The sequence below is a fragment of the Acartia tonsa genome, chromosome 3, assembly GCF_053477335.1.
Source record: "Acartia tonsa isolate MP-2025a chromosome 3, ASM5347733v1, whole genome shotgun sequence".
Lineage (NCBI taxonomy): Eukaryota > Metazoa > Arthropoda > Copepoda > Calanoida > Acartiidae > Acartia > Acartia tonsa.
Genome location: NC_137262.1, coordinates 41,231,205 through 41,254,876, shown reverse-complemented (window position 1 = coordinate 41,254,876; position 23,672 = coordinate 41,231,205). Strand labels below are relative to the sequence as shown.

The 23,672-nt window shown below is 33.0% G+C and overlaps 4 protein-coding genes across 7 annotated transcripts in view; 1 reads left to right on the top strand and 3 right to left on the bottom strand.

Annotated features, from left to right (window-relative positions):
- Positions 1-23,672, top strand: part of LOC145314214 (uncharacterized) — a 444,769-nt gene that overhangs the window by 379,101 nt on the left and 41,996 nt on the right. The gene's annotated exons all lie outside the window — the stretch shown is intronic.
- On the bottom strand, positions 4-5,909 carry LOC145314201 (RRP15-like protein). The gene is made up of 6 exons (XM_080154028.1): positions 5,831-5,909; positions 4,762-4,870; positions 4,266-4,437; positions 1,669-1,753; positions 1,210-1,261; positions 4-728 (listed from the first exon to the last, which is right to left on the bottom strand). The coding sequence occupies exons 1-6, from the start codon at positions 5,883-5,885 to the stop codon at positions 50-52; spliced, it is 1,152 nt and encodes a 383-aa protein (XP_080010154.1). The 5' UTR covers positions 5,886-5,909; the 3' UTR covers positions 4-49.
- Rrp46 (exosome complex component Rrp46) lies at positions 5,885-8,660 on the bottom strand. 4 transcript variants are annotated; one of them, XM_080154035.1, is made up of 4 exons: positions 8,504-8,660; positions 7,143-7,244; positions 6,518-6,618; positions 5,885-6,316 (listed from the first exon to the last, which is right to left on the bottom strand). In XM_080154035.1, exons 1-4 carry the CDS (start codon positions 8,658-8,660, stop codon positions 5,972-5,974), a joined length of 705 nt encoding a protein of 234 aa, XP_080010161.1. In that variant the 3' UTR covers positions 5,885-5,971. The 4 variants fall into 4 exon arrangements, with proteins under 4 accessions (XP_080010161.1, XP_080010164.1, XP_080010162.1 ...); XM_080154038.1 differs by lacking the exon at positions 8,504-8,660 and adding an exon at positions 8,206-8,259; XM_080154036.1 differs by lacking the exon at positions 8,504-8,660 and adding an exon at positions 8,055-8,142.
- The window catches only part of LOC145314204 (citramalyl-CoA lyase, mitochondrial-like), an 18,167-nt gene continuing 3,132 nt past the window's right edge, over positions 8,638-23,672 (bottom strand). The window contains exons 3-13 of the mRNA XM_080154031.1: positions 23,002-23,054; positions 22,538-22,628; positions 22,000-22,039; positions 20,398-20,493; positions 19,962-20,039; positions 19,340-19,449; positions 18,296-18,381; positions 17,749-17,803; positions 17,127-17,221; positions 9,412-9,458; positions 8,638-9,007 (exon numbers count right to left, since the gene is read on the bottom strand). Of these exons, the coding sequence (XP_080010157.1) occupies positions 8,935-9,007; positions 9,412-9,458; positions 17,127-17,221; positions 17,749-17,803; positions 18,296-18,381; positions 19,340-19,449; positions 19,962-20,039; positions 20,398-20,493; positions 22,000-22,039; positions 22,538-22,628; positions 23,002-23,054 (824 nt within the window). The 3' untranslated portion in view covers positions 8,638-8,934. The remainder of the gene's footprint in view (positions 9,008-9,411; positions 9,459-17,126; positions 17,222-17,748; positions 17,804-18,295; positions 18,382-19,339; positions 19,450-19,961; positions 20,040-20,397; positions 20,494-21,999; positions 22,040-22,537; positions 22,629-23,001; positions 23,055-23,672) is intronic.

Below are 23,672 nucleotides of genomic sequence, written 5' to 3'. Positions count from 1 at the left end.
TAATCTGAAAAAATAACAATAATACATGACCAAGCTAGCTTGACACTAACTAGACTTCCACGTCCTCTTTATCCCAATCTTTAAGTTTAGAATCGACCATGAAATTTTGTCTGAGCGCGGACCAGGTAGAGGAGTCATCCTTCTCATCCTCAGATTCTATTTCATCCTTAGTTTCTTCTTTTGTTTCTTCAAGTTTGGGTTTCTTGACCATGGCATTTTTGCCATACACAATAGGATTATAAGCCGGCCTCTTTCCTTCAAGAACAGCCATAAAGTCTGACTTGTCAATGTTCTGGTAAACTTTATCTCTTTTGGAGGCTGACCCAGCTTGTTCAATTTGGATCTTAACATTTTTCTGTTGTTCTCTTACTGCATTAAACAATTGTACAACTCCTTTTGTGGCGACTTTAACAAGGCCACGCTCTTTTGGCTTCTTTAATATGCTCGGTTTGACACGATTCCTACTCTCAAGCATAAATTTTTTCGCCCTTAAAAGACCTTCTGTAACGCTTACTGGCAACCCTTCTTCATCACTGCTAGAGGAAGAATCTTCATCCCCTTTGGACTTTTCCTTTTTGGCCTTTTTCACTAAATTGTCTTTTTTAGCCTTAGATAGGATGCCAATTGGTTGCTTTGATTTGGTGCCAAGTTTGAGAACTTTTGACATGGCATCTGCCCAGTTTTCATTGCCTCTCTGCAATGGGTCTTCTTGATCTTCCTCGTTATCTTTAAAAGCAGGATTAATAAGTAAATTTCAAAACTTTCCAATATTAAAAAAAAACTACCTCATAATAATTTATCTTACAATATACGCATAGACGTCCAAGGGTGGTGGGTAAAAGGAGTTGTGTTTAAGCTCTCAGACTTTGAAACACTTATTTTAACCCCCTCAAAATTTAAAAGAATACATTAGATTACACCACCCACACCTTTGAAACTCCTCTTTTTACCCCCCATCGAAATAAAAACCTTGGACATCCCTGACTAGGGCCACTTGGCTAAAAAGGGGGTGGGAGGAGTGATTTTTTTCAAGGGGCGATGTCTCTCCTCCTATAATATTAATCACATCATAACCCACTTTCACTGGACCAATAAGAATTTTCATTGTCGGTACAGCGATTAGCGATTTCTACAAAAAGACATTCTGTTACTTATTACAATAATTGTTCTTTGAAAAGATTTTATTATTTTAATTATCCATGCATCCCTGGTTGATCTTCTTCACCATCTGATTCTCCATCAGTACTTTCTTCCTCATCATCTAGTTTATACAAACACTCTTAAGATTTTATTTATAAGTTACTTTAGAATTAACAAGACCAGTTTTCATGAAACCTAATGCATTTTTTAAATGAAAAAAGACTGTCCTTTCATGTACAGAAATTTAAACATTAATATATTAATTATATTGTTCTCTAAAATCACCTCAATATTAATAAACTAACCAAAAATGAACCATTCTTCTAGTCCTAAAATAGCCATAGATAGATTGTTTTTACTAACTTACTTAGACGGACGGACTGACAAACGGACATATAACTAAGAGAATGCGGACGCCGCCGTAGTGTCCTTGATTGATTAGGATCGGTCGTAGGATATTAAAACTTTGAGAACCATTTATCTAGCTCTGCTGAAATGCATATAATATTGATCTTTAAGAGTGTGGACCTTGTGCATCAAATTCATCTCCGTCGACATCTGAATCTTCTGAGTTGTCATCATTTTCATCATCACCTTCCTCTTCATTTGTTACCTAACAATAACCAGCGGCATTAGCGGATCTGCGTGTGTGTAAGCCGGTGAATGGTTTAAGTTTAACATTCGTTAAACATACAGAAAATTAATGACAAAAATAAACGAATGAATGCTAGTAATAAATTCAAACAGCGTCTGCGCCCCTAACATTTGGCCGATTTTTTTTTCTGTTGGGGGAGAGATGGGGATTGAGAGTAATTTTAAATCCTACAACCCTCGCATGACGTATATTGTGAATTATCTAGTCGTTTCAGATATTTTATATTATACAAAAGAAATTACTTAATATTATAAATTTGATCATAACGCAACAACAGAAAGGCAGAGAAAGAAACATTCTGGGGAGGTTTTTAAAAAATTCAAACAATAGAAGGGAACTTGATGTATGAATTATTATACACCAAACATGTAAAATTAAAGAGGTTTTCATTTTGTTTTGATTAGGGATGGCAATCCGTCAAATTTTTGGACCGGATTCGGATTCTTACAAGAATCCGTCAAAAAAATGGCGGATTCTCGCAGATTCTGGATTTTGTTTTTTGCGGATTCCGGATTCTAGCAATATTCTAAAAGGCTTTTTATAAAAATTAAAAAAATTGGGTAGTGCGGGATTAATGCGGTCGAGGGGTACAATTCCGGTCAATCGACCAACTTTTTTAAAACCGTTTTATACCGGTGTTCTAAACGTTTGCGAGAGATCTTCAGAAAAGCAAAGTTGTAGTTTATTGCCTATACTTTCATTTCTTACTTCAGCAAATTTTTGTCAGATCACTTTCTATGATTTTTTTGCCCTCAAAAAGTTGCAAAAAAAATTTCAAAATAGGCCATGTTCAACCTAAAATTGTGAAAAAATAAAAATAATTTTTTTTTTCGTCTAAACAAAATGGGGATATTCCGGTCACTTTTTTTACTTTTTTTATTACTGTATTTATAACTGTATAATACCCTAATGTTTTATTAGGTGATCTGGAAGCATTAACAACCTAAATGCATGACCTAAGCTTTAATCATTGCCTTGCCTGTTGTGTGATGTACATTACTAGTCATTCTACTGCTTGTATTATGTCATGTTTTGTTGCCTAAGCTTTTCAATTTGTAAAGACATTAAAAATTTTTCAGACACATTTTTATAGTAATGGGAAGAGTATATCACCCAAAGGAACGCCTTAAATATTTGCCTGAAGATGTATCAGCTGCATTGGCTCATGTAAGAAGGGGTATGTCTATTAGAAAGACCGCTAGAAGATTTAAAATTCCATATGAAACCCTTGCATCTTTTTCGTATAAATGGGTGTTCGCGATTTTTGCGCAGTTTGGATTTTTTACGTCAAATCGGCTAGGATTAAGCTAGAAAGTTGTTTAAGGTGTCTATAGAAAGCTCTTTGCATGTCCTAACAAAAACTCCCCAGGATATGGGTTCTATCTCCAAGATTTAGAGTACATATTCAAGATTTTGCATTTTCAAAATTCCTGTTGCATAAAATGTGTTGAAATATTAGAGTTAGACCCCATATCATTTCGAGTTAATTGTCAGGCATGTAATTTTGCATCTTTTGACACCTTAACCACCCTTGTAGGTCAATCCTAGCCAATTTGAGACAAGAAAAAATGTATCAAAAACTGCTGTCAAAAATGGCAGGATTTTTAAAATTAAAAATTTTGGGGGAAAAAATCACTTTTTTAAAGAAATTCCAAGTCCTGCGAATCAGAAATTGCCTCTAATTTATGTATAAAGCTTTAAAAAACCTAATCATATAATAAAAAGTATGATTTTAAAAAAAAAGTTTGCATGAAAAAAATTGATTTTTTTTTTGCGATTTGACCGACTTTTTTCAAATGGGGAAAATGTGGTCAAAAAATTGTCTGATCTGCATGCGAATAGTACCGTTAGAAAGCTAATGACCTCAGCTTTCTACTCATAGTTTAAAATGTTAAAAAAAAATATTTTAAGGGGGTGTTCCACCCCCCCCAAAGTCAACTGACCGAAATAACCCCATCGGTGGGGTTATTCCGGTATAGGCCAACCGCCGCCCTTTAAACCGATTTTTGACCGACTTCTAGTTGCGAGATCTTAACGGGACCAAGACAGGCTTCTTCCTTATTGCCATATCGTTCATTTGCACTCTTAAAAACCGGAAAAAGTTTTTGGGAAGTATGTTTTTTTTTAAGTTGAAGCAAAAAATTGACCGCAATAACCCCGCACTACCCTAAGTGCTACATATGTCCTAAAAATTAATGTTCTTGATGTTCTCTATAATTCACTTCCGAGCATCGAACCAGATTTTAAAAGATTTTATATATAATGATTATAATCTTTGCCTTTATAAAGCGGGAGTTGAAAGAAAAAAACTCAAGACGCTAATTTTAGCCTGCCAATTAAGAATCCGAATCCGCTATTAAAAAAAACGAATTTCGGATACGAATTCGGATTACAAAATTGACCAGAAATTGGGCGGATTCCGGATTCGGATTGCCAACCCTAAATTTGATGAAACAAATGTGTTACTTACATTTTGTTGATCAGAAGTGTCAAGGCTGATGGCAGATGTATTTTCTGTTGTGCTGTTATCAACAACTTCGATTGTGTCGTCTAGTTTCTCAGTTTCAGCTGTATCATTCGCTGTCTTATTTGCTTCCGTATCGTCTTTTACAGTTGTGTTAAATTGAATCACAACATCATCTATCATTAAACAAAATATATTTTTTTCACAAACATGTACAGATAAAAAACTAATTTTTAAGCCTTTTTCATTTACGTATCCGCTGACAACTGTGGTGAAAAATATAAGGTTAATTCAAGTTTTGTGATTTGATTTAATACTAGTGAAAATTATCTAAAATACGATATATTATTTTTTATTTATCTCAAAACTGATTCTAATCCAGCGTATATTAATACGTATCGAAGCCACCCTTAAATATCAAAGAATTTGGAAGATCAAGGAAATTGAAACCGAGGTAAAGAAATGAGAAGACGGAAGGAAAGAAATAATTTTGTTTATTCCTTCATCGTCATCATCTGAGTCAAGTTCAACGATTTCCGCATCCGTAGGGTTCAGCTGTACAGCCTCGGCTCCTTGGATCTCAATTATCTCATCCTCTCCAACCTCTGAATATGTACACCCGATATTAAGTTAATTTTCATAGTAATAAAACTAGTGATGGCAATCCGTCAAATTTTTGGACCGGATTCGGATTCTTAAAAGAATTCGTCAAAAAAATGGCGGATTGCGGATTCCGGATTCTAGCAGTATTTTAAAAGGATTTTTTTTAAAAATTAAAAAATTAAGTGCTACATAAGTCCTAAAAATTAATGTTCTTGGTGTTCTCTATAATTCACTTTCGATAATCGAACCAGATTTTAAAAGATTTTATATGTAATGATGATAATCTTTGCCTTCAAAAAGAGGCAGTTAAAAGAAAAACTCAATACGCTAATTTTAGCCTACCAATTAAGAATCCGGAATCCGCTATTTAAAAACGGTTTTCGGATTCGGATTCCAAAATTGGCCCAAAAATTTGGCGGATTCCGGATCCGGATTGCCAACCCTAAATAAAACATTAAGTATATCATCGGATGTGTGTGCACACTGTACGTATATATGAACAATATCCTGAGCGATTAGGTTATTCTATATTTTTTTTTAGAAAACTTCAAATTGTTCAATAGAAACATTTCTTGTTGAATTTAAACAAATAAAATAATAAAGAAGGAGGGGGTAAACCTTATCTGGGAGACTAGGGGCAAAGCTATTACCTAGTTGGGCAAAATCAATGTCATTTTTTCTTTTCTTTATCTTATCGGCTTTCTTTGCCAATCTTTTACAGAGCATTACTGCCCCGACAATGAGATCATTTGAAAAACAAAAAAAAAACATGCATATTAGCCACACTACTAAAAAAATAACATCTTGGGGCTTTGCATTCGAAGACTTAAATATGGAAATAATAGCCTGAAGTATGCCTAAAATATGGAACCAAATCGGTTCGGTAGTTATTAAGATTTTAAGCTTCAGACAAAAAATCTTACTATATTATGATATTAAACTGAATTTTTAAGTATCGGTTCCTGAATCTTCTTCTCTTTCCGAGTCCGATTCTTTAATAAACTCTTCAGACCTGAAGCCCATTTTTATATTATTTTTTCAGTGTCTGAAAAAATGAAATTAATTTACATTATATTAATATATTGAGTTAAAAAATATCACAGAAATATTTATTCTTTAGAAAACTTTCGGCCAATAACAGATCTATAGAACTGAAAAACTTTATCCGCCGCGCCTTTCGCCATACTCATGCATTCTTGCATCTTCAGCTGGCTAACTTTGCCCTCGGTATGGCTGGAAATGACCGCTCGGCTGCGGCTTTCAAAGGTAAATAAAAGAGATGCCACAGCTTTGCTATTCTGTTTTGTATTAGGATCTAGGACGACTGTGCCATCCTGCATGACCGCTAGCTGGACACAGGCTACAAGGAAGCGCATAGGTACACAGGCATCCAGCAGAGCTAGACAGGTACAGTTCACACAGCCGGATATTAGGCCACCAGCATCATGCAGTTCCTAAATTTTAAAACTTGATCAAAGAAATAGGTCATTTAAAAAATCACAAAAACGCCTAATTAAAATAACGCCCATCTCAAATAATGATTGCAGAAAATCTTTTTTCTCACTAGCTTTACGGTTCAGACGTGCGTACAAACGGACGCGCTAACAGAGAAAGCTAAAGAGAGACCTAACCTTGACATTAAAATGATAGCTAACCTGTAAATTAACAGTAATAGCTGTTCTTGGATGTAACATGGCTAAAATAGCTGAACTACAGGATTTTTCTATGAATATTTCTAGTTTTCTGTCTACCACTCCTAAAATAACATTTTAAGTCACGTTCTATCATTTTACTAAATTGATTAGACAACAGCAGGGGTGTATATTTTCCAACCTAGTTGAATTTCTTAACCCCCCCCCCCCCCCACCAATCTCTTTTCCCCCACTATCTAAATAGTAAAAATTAAAGAATATTTCCTTCTTTTTTAATCTCCCCCCCCCCCTAAAAAAATCATGAAAAATATAAAACCTTATTTGGACTGACAAAAAATAAATGGTAAGAGTCTTTTGTATGTGCAATCTCATTTTTGTATAAGATATCATTTTGCTGTTCTATATTTATGTAGCCTTTGCTGTCCTGCTTACAAACATACAGGGGTGTATATTCTGTTTTCACTACTCATTATTTTATCATTTTTTCCCCTACATTTATTTTTATCCCCCCCCCCCCAAATATTTTACAGGCGTTCCAATGCAGAATATATGCCCCTGCAAATATAAATTCTAATTTTGGTTAAACATCTATCTCTACCAAATAACTGTCTAAAATTGGTTTAACTACCTGCATTTCCCACTCTAGATCTGTAGACAACTTCAACGCTTGCTTTGTCAATTTGTTCCTTGTTTACTTTCACCTCACCAGGCCCGTAAACAGCACATAGTACTAAAGAAAATTATGTAGAATATACGTGGAATAAAAAATTGTCGTCAATTTGGGTAGCCAACAATACCATTGACCGACCATCTTCATTAGTAGAAGGGAAGAGAAAGGGGAAAAGAAACTGTATCGTTATTTTAGCCATCTACAAGTTATTTTTATTGGAGTACATGATAAACCAAAATAAACCCTTATTTTCACATTCAACATGTAACCTTAATTATATATTTTTGAAATAGAAAGTATCTACTTTGCTTTGATTTTTAATAGCTAATATTAATTAAAATTCCATTGCCAAACTATTGAGTAAATGTATCCATATACCCTACAAAATTGTTAGTGGTTTTCTAAGTAAATCAACATCTAATTAACCTTTTTTACTCTGTTAATTCCTTTCACTAAAAGCAGGGATGAAGATCTTAATATGTTTCACATGAATCAGCCAATCTTTAAACAATTCAAAATATCCATGATAAATACCTGTAGTATCACCAGAGCTGAGCAAGCATACATGATCCATCTGCTCGTATTACAGGGCCAACTTCACAAATATTCATGATATATACCCGTAGTATCACCAGAGCTGAGCAAGCATACATGATCCATCTGCTCGTGTCACAGGGCCAACTTCACAAATATTCATGATACATACCTGTAGTATCGCCAGAGCTGAGCATATATGATCCATCTGCTCTTGTTACAGGGCCAACTTCACAAATATTTATGATACATACCTATAGTATCGCCAGAGCTGAGCATACATGATCCATCTGCTCGTATTACAGGGCCAACTTCACAAATATTCATGATATATACCCGTAGTATCGCCAGAGCTGAGCATACATGATCCATCTGCTCGTGTCACAGGGCCAAATTCACAAATATTCATGATACATACCTGTAGTCCCAGAGCTGAGCATTCATGATCTATTAGCCCATGTTATATGGCCAACTTCACAAAACATACCTGTAGTATCGCCAGAGCTGAGCATACATGATCCATCCGCTCGTGTTACAGGCCCAACTTTACAAATATTCATGATACATAACCGTAGTATCGCCAGAGCTGAGCATACATGATCCATCCGCTCGTGTTACAGGGCCAACTTCACAAAACGTACCTGTAGTAACACCAGAGCTGAGCATACATGATCCATCCGCTCGTGTTACAGGGCCAACTTCACAAAACGTACCTGTAGTAACACCAGAGCTGAGCATACATGATCCATCCGCTCGTGTTACAGGGCCAACTTCACAAAACATACCTGTAGTATCACCAGAGCTGAGCATACATGATCCATCTGCTCGTGTTACAGGGCCAACTTCACAAAACATCGGCCTCAGTTCTGGCTTTTCTTTATTTCCTTCACTTTCTGACATTTTGACAATTTGAAAAATATCTGAAATTAAAATCGTGAACATGAGATTTTTAATCCAAAGAAAAACTTTCCACCTCTTCTTCTAACTTTCCGTATGCAAATTGAAATAATAATAGATACATCTTAATATTTTTCGAAAAATAATTACAGATCTACCTATATATTTTTTCAATTTCTTTCTTATCAATACAATGTCTAGCGGTCAATAATTTCTTACAATCAAATAAAATGTTACTCTTTCAGTATATTAATTCAAAATATATGAGAATGATCTAAAATGGGTGTAAATTAATCTATCACAGAATAAAATAACAAGTTTAGCTATCTTTAGCAATAAGTTGCAGAACGTTCTTTGCTTGTTTTACAGTTGGCATATCGATCATTTGACCTCTGAAATGATAGAAAATTAACAAGGATAAAAAATATACAAAATTACAAAGGCAATGTGAAATAATACAAGAAATTGTGAGAAAATCAACTAGTAAACACTACATTACTGTTGTGTAAAAGAGAATTGTCTGAATCTCAGCTGATGGCATTTTACAGGAGATTATTTCATTATTTTTTTCATTATTTCTTAATGATTTTTTTTACTAAATGCTATGCCCCTTAAGGAATCTAAGGTAATCGAGTCCCCTCCCTTTATTTATTTTTATTTTAATATTAAGAAAAAGAAGAAAAAAAATTGGGGGGTTAATATTTTTCCGTGGTCCTTCGGAATGCAGACAAACATCCTGTTAATTTTATATAAGGATTTGATTAAGCACTATAAAATAATAACAAAAGTTTATTACCTGAATACAAAAGCACCAGCCCCGGCTTCTTGATGTTCTTCAAATTCCTAAACATTAATCTCCAAATAAATAATTAAATTAAGAAATTTTTTTATGAATTAACTTCCATATTTAGTAATAGTTATTTATCGCATCGTATTAAAGACAGCTTCCCGCGGATACTAAAATAAAAAATCATAGGATTAAAGCCCGAGAGGGCCTTAGGCCCGGGCTAACAAAATATCTTATATGTTGGTTACAATTTCATTATTAATAGAAAGTTGTCTACAATACGATACAATACATGAAATCTTTATATGGTTTGGAAGGAACCTGTTTCAATCCAGCAGATATTTAATCGGGTTTGAAGCCATACTGTAATAACACTGTAATTTTATGGCACCTTGGGATAACTATTTACAAATAACTTTTCCATTAAAATAAGGGTTAAACAAGGGGGGGGGGGAAGTTCTGACACTTTTGCGTAAACAGTGATTATAGGCTTTGTCTTTGGAGATAATGGATAGGTTATTTGGCAAAAAAGTTTCCTTTTGGGATGTAGTTTTCCTATTTTTAAAAAAAATTTGGATTCGGCCTCCAGGTTCCGGTACTCCAGGCCTCCAGGTGGATTCTGGACAGGTAAAAATTGAAAATTCAAGATAGAACAAAACTTATTTAACAAAAGTTTGTACTTTATGGATGGTATGAACTAATTTGAAGAAATTTTTGAAATCGGGCTCCAGGTTCTGGTACTGCAGGCCTCCAGGTGGATCCTGGACAGGTAAAAATTGAAAATTTTTAATTTTAAAGTTAGAACAAAACTTATTTAACAAAAGTGGCTTCTTTATAGATGGTATTAACTATTCTGAAGAAAATTTTGAAATCGGGCTCCAGGTTCAGGTGCTGCAGGACTCCAGGTAGATCCTGGACATGTAAAAATTGAAAATTTTTAATTTAAAAGTTAGAACAAAACTTATTTAACAAAAGTGGCTTCTTTATGGATGGTATGAACTAATTTGAAGAAAATTTTGAAATCGGGCTCCAGGTTCAGGTGCTGCAGGCCTCCAAGTGGATCCTGGACAGGTAAAAATTGAAAATTTTTAATTTAAAAGTTAGAACAAAACTTATTTAACAAAAGTGGCTTCTTTATGGATGGTATGAACTAATTTGAAGAAAATTTTGAAATCGGGCTCCAGGTTCAGGTACTGCAGGCCTCCAGGTGGATCCTGGACGGGTAAAAATTGATAATTTTTACTTTAAAAGTTAGAACAAAACTTATTTTTACAAAAGTGGCTTCTTTATAGATGGTATTAACTAATCTGAAGAAAATTTTGATATCGGGCTCCAGGTTCAGGTGCTGCAGGCCTCCAGGTGGATCCTGGACAGGTAAAAGTTAAAAATTTTTACTTTAAAAGTTAGAACAAAACTTATTTAACAAAAGTGGCTTCTTTATGGATGGTATGAACTAATTTGAAAAAAATTTTGAAATCGGGCTCCAGGTTCAGGTACTGCAGGCCTCCAGGTGGATCCTGGACGGGTAAAAATTGATAATTTTTACTTTAAAAGTTAAAACAAAACTTATTTTTACAAAAGTGGCTTCTTTATAGATGGTTTTAACTAATCTGAAGAAAATTTTGAAATCGAGCTCCAGGTTCAGGTACTGCAGGGCTCCAGGTGGATCCTGGACCGATAAACAGTAATTTTTTACTTTAAAAGTTAGAAAAAAACTTATTTAACAAAAGTGGCTTCTTTATAGATGGTATGAACTATTTTGAAGAAAATTTTGAAATCGGGCTTCAGGTTCAGGTACTGCAGGCCTCCAGGTAGATCCTGGACAGGTAAAAATTGAAATTCTTTACTTTAAAAGTTAGAACAAAACTTATTTAACAAAAGTGGCTTCTTTATGGATGGTAGGAAGTAATTTGAAGAAAATTTTGAAATCGGGCTCCAGGTTCAGGTACTGCAGGCCTCCAGGTGGATCCTGGACAGGTAAAAACTAAAATTTTTTTCTATTAAAGTTAGAACAAAACTTATTGAACAAAAGTTGATACTTTATGGATGGTATTAAATACTTTAAAGAAAAATTTGAAATTGGGCTCCAGGTTCAGGTACTGCAGGCCTCTAGGTAGATCCTGGACATGTAAAAATTGAATTTTTTCACTTTAAAAGTTAGATCAATACTTATTTTACAAAAGTTGATACTTTATGGATGGTATTAACTAATATGAATTACTTCCTACCATCTTTAAAGAAGCCACTTTTGTCAAATAAGTTTTGTTTTAACTTTTAAAGTAAAAATTTTTAATTTTTACCTGTCCAGGATCCACCTGGAGGCCTGCAGTACCTGAACCTGGCGCCCGATTTCAAAATTTTCTTCAAATTACTTCCTACCATCTATAAAGAAGCCACTTTTGTTAAAAGGGTTTTGTTCTAACTTTTAAAGTAAAAATTGAAATTTTTACCTGAACCTGGAGCTCGATTTCAAATTTTTTTTCAGATTAGTTAATACCATCTATAAAGAAGCCACTTTTGTCAAATAAGTTTTGTTCTAACTTTTAAAGTAAAAATTTCAGTTTTTACCTGTCCAGGATCCACCTGAAGGCCTGCAGTACCTAAACCTGGAGCCCGATTTCAAAATTTTCTTCAAATTAGTTAATACTATCTATAAAGAAGCCACTTTTGTCAAATAAGTTTTGTTCTAACTTTTAAAGTAAAAAAATTCAGTTTTTACCTGTCCAGGATCCACCTGGAGGCCTGCAGTACCTGAACCTGGAGCCCGATTTCAAAATTTTCTTCAAATTAGTTCAAACCATCTATAATGAAGCCACTTTTGTTAAATAAGTTTTGTTCTAACTTTTAAATTAAAAATTTTCAATTTTTACCTGTCCAGGATCCACCTGGAGGCCTGCAGTACCAGAACCTGGAGCCCCATTTCAAAAATTTCTTCAAATTATATCATACCATCCATAAAGTAGCAACTTTTGTTAAATAAGTTTTGTTCTAACTTTTAAAGTAAAAATTTTCAATTTTTACCTGTCCAGGATCCACCTGGAGGCCTGCAGCACCTGAACCTGGAGCCCGATTTCAAAATTTCTTCAAATTAGTTCATACCATCCATAAAGTACAAACTTTTGTTAAATAAGTTTTGTTCTATCTTGAATTTTCAATTTTTACCTGTCCAGAATCCACCTGGAGGCCTGGAGTACCGGAACCTGGAGGCCGAATCCAAAAATTTCTTTAAATTAGTTCATACCATCCATAAAGTACCAACTTTTGTTAAATAAGTTTTGTTCTAACTTTAAAATTAAAAATTTTCAATTTTTACCTGTCCAGGATCCACCTGGAGGCCTGCAGTACCAGAACCTGGAGCCCGATTTCAAAATTTTCTTCAAATTAGTTCATACCATCCATAAAGTACCAACTTTTGTTAAATAAGTTTTGTTCTATCTTGAATTTTTTTTTACCTGTCCAGAATCCACCTGGAGGCCTAGAGTACCGGGACCTGGAGGCCGAATCCAAATTTTTTTTAAAAATAGGAAAACTACATCCCAAAAGGAAACTTTTTTGCCAAATAACCTATCCATTATCTCCAAAGACAAAGCCTATAATCACTGTTTACGCAAAAGTGTCAGAACTTCCCCCCCCCCCCCCTTAATGTAAATTTTTATAGATAGATCTAACATATTTAAATGTTTTTCATTACTTAGGATTATATCTTTAAAATTATCTTATTAGATATAAAAATTTAAATTTGCTAAAAACACTGTAATCTACCCAGGGATGCAGAGCCGCTTGATGCTCCGCAAAAATATGGCGGCTCCGGCTCCACAAACCTGAATCTACCCACAGAATACATTTTTTATTATGGTTGTACTTTCAACTTTGCAGTTATGTGTCAACTTAAAACTTTGCAATAATAAACTTTTGAAACTATGCTGACAAAACTAAGTAACAGTAAATAACAGTCCTTGCCATGGAGGTAGGGTAGGTGATATTGTATTGTGAATTATGCTGACTCCAAAACTTTATTAGCACATTCTCTCATTAGTTGGCATAGGAACTTTTAGGGTCTAGGTTATTTTATGAACAGTAGTAAAACCTTACCACAAATAATTTTTATTAACATGAGGAGTAACATGCTGTTAACCATTACAGGTGAATATGTTAATTTGAATTCTTATTAATTGTCGCACCCCTAAAGATCCCTGATTTTTCCAAAGGTGTACTTGTATGTGTGTTTACTATTCAAATTTATTAGTTTGTTAAATTGTTTGAAACAACAAACAAACAAAAACAATTTTTCACAATGTTCAAAAATGTACTGACAAATGGAAATTTTGTTTATTTATTTAAAAATTTTAAGTGCATAGGTATACGGTAAACAACACAAAAATATATTCAAACAAGGATTTATGTTCTTAAGTAGATGAGCGTTATTCTATTTTTTAGAATATTTAAATAATGCTTTTAGGGCTTAATATGGTTAAGAAACAACTAATTTAAAATGACAATATATGCAAATCAAGAAGTAAAATATTTTCAGACTGGCCAGCCAATTTTGAAAATAAAAAACGTACATAACGTACACAAAAAAAATACGTTACGTACATAAAAAAAAGTAAAAAAACGTACAAAAACGTACATTCCTAATAAAAATAAGTTAAATAATTTCCTAGTTACCTATTATCAATTTATCAATACATTTAAGTCTACTAGCAGCTACCTGTAAAGGAGAACCATAGCGAACTGACAGACACAAGATATCCTTTTACTCTATTCAAAAGAACTAGCGTCTACGCTCCTAAAGGCCTCTAGGGGCACTTGAGGAGGGGAGAGTTGAATTCAATAAAAAAAACATGGATGACAACATACATAAGTAGCGAAGCTCAAAAGTTATTTGTAGACATCTGGAAAAAAATTAACTTAAAATCGCAATTAAAATTCATTTTTGGGGGGAGGAGGTAGTTTTTTTTCTAAAGTCAATTTCTCTTGGGAGGGTGGATGGTGATACTCTTCCCCAAAATAGTTATAAAACTTCCAAAAACCTATGAGAAGCTATCCTGTTAAGGAGAACCATATCGGTTCCGTGGTTAGCGAGATTCTTTGGTTCAAACAAACAGACATTCTGTTATTATGTACAAAGTATATCCTATTATAAGGACCAGCGACTACGCCCTTAGAGGCCTCTAGAGGAACTTGATTAGGGGGGGGGGGGGGAGTTGAATTCAAAAACCCATTTTTTTATTTAAAAATAAAAAGTAAAAAACAAGGATGACAACATCCTTAAGTAGCGAAGCTCAAAAGTTATGGATGGAAATCTGGGAACTATATAAACTATAGAGTAGTGTCGTAAAAAATAAGCATTTAACTTATTTAAATAAATCACAAAACCTTTTAAAAATATATAATAACGTGAAAATCTAGGAATAAATTCAGCCCCCCAACCAATAAGCAAATCTCAATGAAATCTAGTGTAAGTATTAAGAATGAAAACTAATACAATCCCTGAAAATTACAACCGTCTATCAGGAATATGAGTTGTGAAAATCACAAAAACCTATACATCTAGGCATCGATCTAGCACTGCAACAAATAGACAAACCTTAAAGAAACTTTTTGAAAATATGTAGAATGTGAATTTATTTATCTTGAATAGAAGTCGAGAAAACCATGAAAAAAAAGAAAATCTAGGAATAGATCTAGCACCCAACCAAAAGGCAAATCTCAATGAAAATATGTAGAATGTGAACTTATTCAACCAAAAAACAGGAGCTGAGAAAATCACGTTTCTCCGATAGCATAACGGACTGACAAAGTGATTATAGAGTAGCTTCGCTAATAATTTTTTTAGTGAGGGAAGGGGGAGTAGACCACCCCCATTTCTGATTTCAATTTTAAAAAGAAAGAAAAAATAGGGGAAGGGTTGTGATTTTTTTCTAAGAGTAGTTTCTCTTGGGAGGGTGGTTGTACCCTCTCCCAGGACCTATGAGAAGCTACCCTGTAAAAGAGAACCATTTTGGTTTAGCGGTTAGCGAGAACCTTCTGTACAAATAAACTGACAGAGAGACATACATCCTGTTATTACGTACTAAGTATATTCTTTTAAATAAAGTAGTAAGGTTTTTGTCTGATGCTAATAGCCTACAACCTCACAAAGATCATGTCGGTTCAGCAGTTAGCGAGATTCTTTGTTACAGAAAAAAAAGGATTTATAGGATAAATATATAATAGGATATAGGGTTATTTTGTCTATTGCTAAAGATCTCAGAAAATACTTGTCTTTAATACAAAGTAAATCAATGCCTGTCTGTCTAAAGCTTAAGATCTTGGTAACCGCTGAACAGATTGGGTTCTAATCTTCAGGGAATATATCTACTAGTCCTGTGGTAGTTTTAGGCTATTTTCTTAGAGTGTGGGAAACCCAACCCCCCCCCCCAAAAAAAAAAATCAACCACCCCTCAATTTATTTTTGTAAACTAATGCAAATCAGCGGGGTGGGGGAACCCCCACCGCGCCCTGGGGCGAAGCCTAAATGAAAATAATAATCACAATATTTTTTTATATTTTTTTTGGACAAATTTCCAACAAACGATTCTATAAAAGAGGGATACGAAGCCTCTAATCCTAGTAGAAAGTAAAAAGCTTTAAGTGTCCCTCCCCCAAAGAAAAGAGCAAAAACCATCACAGGACTATTAGGTATATTCCATGAAGAGTAGAGCACAATAGGTTCAGTGGTTACTGAGATATTAAGCTTCTGATATACAGACGGACAAGCAGACGGACAGACATCATTCTACTTTGCATTATAGATAATATACTATTTTTGTAATACTTTTTGTACAAATACAAATAAATATACAAATACTTTTATACTTATATTTGATTCTTATTTTTAAAAACTGAAGATACCAAAAAATAAGACTTCTTAATCCTACACTGTGCGCCATATGATATCTCGGAAAATTTACCCCAAGTATATAAAGAATTTGAAAAAAATTATCGTAAAATCTAATAAAGGGGTAGTAGCATGAAATGCATTTAAACTTGAATTTAGTCAACTGCATATCTCTTTCTGTTCAATAGTTTAAACTATATCTATAGGACATATATTTCAAATCCATAAATTTAAACTGTAAGTTCTAATAACATATATGCATAACTTACATACATATTTTTGTTCTATGAAAATTGAAGATATTATTGAATTTATTTAAAGAATTTAAATTTTCGTACAAAACATACAAATTACTTTTCTGCTAATATTTGATTCTTATTATTTTAAAAAAAACGTAAAACGTACAAAAATACAAATTTCAAAATACGTTACGTACACATATCAAAATAACGTCCAGAACGTACACAGATTCGATGCGTAACGTACAAAACGTACAAAATGTACACTCTGGCCAGTCTGTATTTTGTATTCTTTAGGTTGGATAGTTTATCAAACATATTAATTGTAGTAACTATAATTTTAGTAGCGAAGTTAATCTATAAATCCATTTTTCTGTCCAGTATCACTATCCATCCGCACGTCCGGCAGTCATCAACGCTATGAATGTAATTTTCCCGGCTGCAATTATTTAAGAGTTGGAACTGATTTTTATGGTAAAAAAACGTTCTAAGGAGCATCCAGTTAACACCCATCTAGATTTGACACGTCGTTAATGCTACAGAAGACTTGTGCTTCGCTACTTATGGATATTGTCATCCTTGTTAAGAGTAATAATTGTCACCTTGATAAGCTGGGTTGCCCACTGTATTCTATGTTCAGGTGGAGAGAATGCCTGCTGTACAATGCCTATCTGTCCAGGATGGATAACCTGTTTACCTGAAAAGAAAAGTTGTAGAGGAGTTGTAGAATGTACACTAGTCCCCAAAGTTTTATAATATAATTAGGGAGACTTTTCATAAAATTACGATAGGTTGGTTAATTAAGATTAGTGTTATAACGTCATTGTAGTCTAAAGAAGGGGTAATTTTGTGTATCATAATTTGGAATGAACATTAATTTATAGTCTTATCCCTTTAGATCCCTGGGTCATTGAACTAAGAAAGGGTTGTTTAAAAATAGTAAAAAAGAGAGGGGTAGGTCTGGGTAAAATCCGTAAAGGTTGTGTGTTATGTGTTAGTTAAAAACAGTAGTAAAACGATAAAAAGTTATGTTAACTTTTAAAAAAAATTTTGTCTATAGCTCTTTTCAATAAGAAATACACATATTTAGTGAATATTATCGTTCTACTACTATTTTTAAGCCTTAAAGTTAAAACACACACCTTTACGGATTCTGCCCGATACCTACCCCTCTCTTTGAGTGGAAAAACTGGCAAGTAATTATGAAGTTGTGCTATTGTTTACCTGTAAATCCAAATCCAGCACCTTCAAGAGATTGTTTCTCTAAACCTTCCAAATCCTATATAAAATCCAGGTTTAAAATCACTGCAATTTCTGAAATGTTAAGTCACAAGTAGAGAGCCTAATCTTAAATTTTAAAATGTACACTGCAATTGAATTTGTCAGCTTAACTATAATATTAATAGCGCAACCCATTTGGTAACTTATGTTTTATTAAAAAAAACTAGGATGACAACATCTATAAGAGTGAAGCACCAAATTAATTTCTAAAGTTGCTTCGATCATAGAATTGTACCTTTTTGTCTAGGAATCATTATTCCGAATATAGGATAACTATATCATACAAAAAAAATTGCTGTCAAAAAGTTTAAAAAACAGCATATTTAAAATGACCGTTGGCACTTTCTGATAACGATTGTAGAGTTGAAATCATCATGGAAGTTTAAAATCGATAAGAAAATTCCAACATGCCTAAATTTACGATAATAACTATTTGATACGGTCAAACCAATCGTAATTTTGGAAAAACTTCGCTTTCAATAAATGAAACCTTATAATCTATGTAAACACAGTCAATGGCTTGCATTCTGAAAGCTTTTGCGGCTGTAACTACGGCTTGGCGGGCATAAAAAAGCTCTAAAAATGGAAACGAGTTAAGTGAAATGAAAATTTAAAGAATGTACAAAAGAAGTCAATATATTTTTTATATCTCTATTTAGTGCTTTAATTTTAATTTCAAATTAGTTACAAAAGAGAGAAACCTGTAGAATATTAAAATCAAATTAAAATTAAGATATTGATATGCTTTAAGAGAAGCTCAAAAGTGTTACAAAATATTCTTTTATGGAATAAAAAGAAGTAGATTTTTCAATAGCAAAAGAATCCATAGGAATTAATAGCATTTAAATTAAATTCAAAACACGTGTTTTCATACGAGATTTTGTGCGCATTTAAATTTGATGCTCATTTAAAAAGATCTAGGTTTTTTTTACTAACTTCGCAAAAATTATTACAAAGTGAAATAAAAAGGCATAGATTAATACTATCATTCAGACGTTGGAATTATTAGAAAATGCGATCTTTGATCTGTGTTATTCTATCACAATTGCAAATTAACATTAACAATGTTATTTACAGTATGGCTTCTTAACCGGTTAATATCAGGGTGGGCATACAAAAAACCCACCCAAAAAAACCCACCCAGGTTTTTTTTTAAAAACCCAATAAAACCCCCCAGTAAAACCCTTAAAACCCAGGGTTTTAAGGGTTTTTTAAAGGGTTTTTGCGGGTTGGGTTGGGCTGGGCTTTTTAAAAAAACCCTGGGTTTTTCCCCACCCTGGTTAATATCCCCTGGAATAAAACCACTATGAAGCCAAACTGAAAAATCATGTTTAACATCGTATTTTCACAAAATTAAAATAAAAATAATAAAATTAAACTAGTTTTGATCATACAATTTTTAATTATCATCCGCAAAAGGCTGTCTATAATACGATGCGATAAATAACTATTCTAACTTAAAAAAAAAAAAAATTTATATTGGTACAAATCATACATTTCGGGTTGCTAAATAAATTATGACTAATAGAATAACCTGTGGATAATTTAGTTCTTGTCGCCCCAATATCAGCTGCAAAATCGTCAGAACCGAAAACTATTGCTTCTGGCACGAAAAATGAATCGTCTGATAATTCTTGAGCCCGCCTACATTATTTAGTTAAGCCAAAAAGGAATAAATTTTTCAAATAAAAAAAAACTATCTACATCAAAATTATACTATAGGCCTTTGTATTTTAAATTACTTCTTCTTAATTTAAATAAATCGTTAATTATTTATCTTTAATTTTAATCGAAAACACACGTAATATAAATTGAAAACTTATGTAAATGAAAAAAGTTTTGAAAAGACTTAAATTTATTTAATGTTACATCTTAATGGAAGGTAATAGGTACAGAATGAAGCTTTGCCAAAGATCTTGCAATCAAAGGGTAGGTTGTCTGCATTAGGATGAATTATATTATTGAATAAGGCCCATGGATTTTATCAAAACATCACTATCATGTAGTAAGTTCTGTGTTTGTAGCTGAGGATTTCGATCTACTTATGAATCGAGTTCTCCATTTATGAAAGCTTCTTTTAAGTCATTGGATAGTTTAGGCTATTTATTCTTATGTCGCTATATAGTAGTATATATTGTATTAATAATAGCAATTACCTACAAATTTCTTTAATGTTCAGTAGACCTTCTGCTGTTTCTATGAATAATATCAGACCAATCTTTTGAGCAGCATTACTATAAAAGAAAATTGAGAAAACATTCAAATTTAAGGATATGTGGCTTAACACATAGATTCTATTTAGGGGATTTGCCATAAGAGGATGCAAGAAAATATCATAGACATTTAATTTTCAAAAAGTAATTTTTTAAGGGGGCGGGGGGGGGGGCACGACGGAGGAATATATGTTTTCTGACAGCATATGGGTTATTCATTTTAAACCCGCAAAAAAAAAATCATTCCTGTTCGGGACAAAAGTTAAGCTTGTATGTAAATAGTGGTCCCACAGCCGTTGAAACACATACATAAATCCTGCTACTTTACAATAACAAAAAAAAAATCAACAAAAAATAAGTTGATTGATTGATTGAATACCTGGCAATAACAGAGTTTAGCTCCGCGGCAAACCACTCCAGATGGTCCAGGTTCTCAACTTTGGGTAAATGAACAGAACTCGGCAAATTTGGCCCACTGAAAAAATATTTATCATTTTAAAATCAGAATGTATATGACAAATGTATTTATGAATAGAGCAGCAAAAGAAGGTTAAGACAATTGACGGTGCATTGATGTTGTACACCTCCAATTAGATACAACAAATTATCTCCTCTCTGGATAAAAAAATTAATGGTTGAAAAGTTTGAACACTATAGCCAAGGTTTGTACATTGTACTCAATCAAGATTATTTTTAAAATTCTTTAAATTAAACTAAAGATATTGCAAAGAAATATTATGAACTTTTTTTGGATATCTTCGGATCAATGTATTAAAACAGAGCGTTTTCTATTTTCAAAGAATAATGTTTTGTTTATATTTGAAATAAATGGGGGTGGAATATAAAGAATCTTTGCTCCTCCAGATGGTTAAATAATCAAGTCATTTTAAGCGAAGTCTAAATAAAGCATTAATTGAAAATTTCTTTTCTTTGATTAAAAGTTTTAATAAAGGGGGGGGGGGGGGGGGTTTAATGCAACCATCTCGTAATCAGTGATTAAATGGCACTTAGAATTCGAATTTCGATCTGAACTTTTGCATGAGTAATCCTTGGTAGGTCTATTTTCCCTAAATCGAACAAAAAGTTGGAAAAGTAACGGCTAACGGCTGGCGGCTCAGCCGTTTTGCCATTTTTTGGATATCTGTAGTGTAAATTAGTCACGAAACTTCACATAATACTCTTTTCAACTCCAAAACGCTATCAAACGGTTTTAGACAGTAGCTGTAGGTACTAGAAGTTTTAAAAATGGTTATTTCCATCATTCAACATGGATTAAACCAAAAACATGTTTTAAAAAGTTGATTCCTACGTAATTGATGATGAATTTACCCTGAAAATAGGCAAAAAACGGCTAAACGGCTGAGCCGCCAGCCGTTACTTTTCCAACTTTTTGTTCAATTTAGGGAAAATAGGCCTACCAAGGATTACTCATGCAAAAGTTCAGATCGAAATTCGAATTCTAAGTGCTATTTAATCACTGATTACGAGATGGTTGCATTAAAAAAAAAAACCTTATATAGGGGATTTACTTTAACTATAAAACACCAGGAATACAGGGATAGAACAATAGAAGATAAATAAATCTACAATATTAATTCTGGAGTGTTAAATTTTGCCTTAGAAAACTAGAATAAAGATATGTAAGTTTCTTTTATCTTCATTGTCTTTCCCTCTCCTTCACCGTAAAAATTGAGTACGTTCTTAAGATATTTAATAACACTTAGCGCAAGTACTTTTAGAAAATTATACAATTTACATCCGTTTGTTCTCTACATTCATTCGATTTATAACAAGGAAAGCTTTGTTCAACTTTGACAGTTTTTTTTTTGTGTGAAACTGCAAGATATATATACAGTACTATTTATTTTTTCATTTTCCTCCCTCCCACATATTTATAGCTTCCCTTTCAGCAGGAAATCGCGTGCAAAATATACACCCTTGCAAACTTTAAAAATAATACAATTATACAAGACTTACTTGCCTTAAAATTGTCTCCATATCGATTTGTTCAAAGCCAGAACCTTAAAAACGAATAATTTTATCACATGTCAATTTTTAAATAGAAATACGCTATAGCGCAGTTTAAATGAAAGATGTGTTGTATGTATGTAGACGCAGGGTGTAGATTCGTAGAATTAAAAGAAAAAAATATCTTTGAAATGGGAAACAATGTAGTTTTATTTTTTTATACATATGTATATGATTATGTACATAGAATATATAGATATTGGAGATTGTGGATACCGCCCCCCACCCCCCTATGGCCTTACTCAATCCCCTCCCAAGACCATAGAGGAACATATTAACCTATATCTAAGAACTATATTTATATTAGCAACCTAAATTTGCTACAAAAACTTCCATGACACAATATCCACATATTCTATATCCATTTATGTCATTTAACTTTTGTTCCCATAAAGATTACCTATTTACTTAATTATTATTGCTTAATAAATCTGTTTACATAATATAACCTTATTAAAATAATTTTTGAAGCTCAATTCCAAAAAACTTACCTACGCCGTTTATTCTAACAGTACATTCACTTTTTCCAAAATCAAGGCTTTGTTCATCCAGGATCTTTCTTATTGAATTTCTGGCTTCTTCCTTGGAAAATACCAAGTTTGACTTTTCATTTATTCAATTAATTAAAGTATATACATAATATTTGGTAGATTCCAATAATTATACTAAGCTATTCTGTAATTAGCAGAAAGAGAGAGGAGAGGGGTCATTTTTCTGTAAATTACACTGGTACCGATATTTTAAACCATCATTTTCTTTTTAAAAGTATTTTAGCAGGAGTATGACTCTTAAAATTGACACCACTTGGCAGTTTTAGTAAAATGTATCAAGAGGTGTCGAACCCTGTCAATGGAAATGTCTCCATCCACTTAATTTTGCCAGAGTGTGGATAGTGATACATCCCCCACCCCTTCTGCACGACTCTGTATTTCTTAATGTTTATAATATTTTCTACCTTTTTATTAATAGCAACACCATCCTCACAATCCAAACAAATACAATCAGCACCTCAAATTAAATAGACATCAATAATCGGATCAGTAATATTTGACATAAAATCACTTCACATAAATTCATTTCACATAAAACATTTCACATAAAGTATCATTTGACATAAACTCATTTCACATAAAGGTACACTTCACATAAAAACGTTTCACATAAACTCATTTCACATAAAGGTACACTTCACATAAAGGTACATTTGGCATAAAGGTACACTTGGCATAAAGGTACACTTCACATAAAGGTACGTTTGACATAAAGGTACATTTGACATAAAGGTACATTTGACATAAAGGTACACTTGGCATAAAGGTACACTTCACATAAAGGTACATTTCACATAAAGGTACATTTCACATAAAGGTACATTTCACATAAAGGTATGTTTGACATAAAGGTACGTTTCACATAAAGGTACATTTCACATAAAGGTACACTTGGCATAAAGGTATATTTTACATAAGATACATTTCACATAAAAACATATCACATAACGGTATATTTGGCATAAAGATACACTTCACATAAAAAAAGTTTCTTTAACAATAATGTATATTTTACATATGGGTAAACTACACAAAAAAAAGCATTTCACACAAAGGTACATATGACATAAAGGTA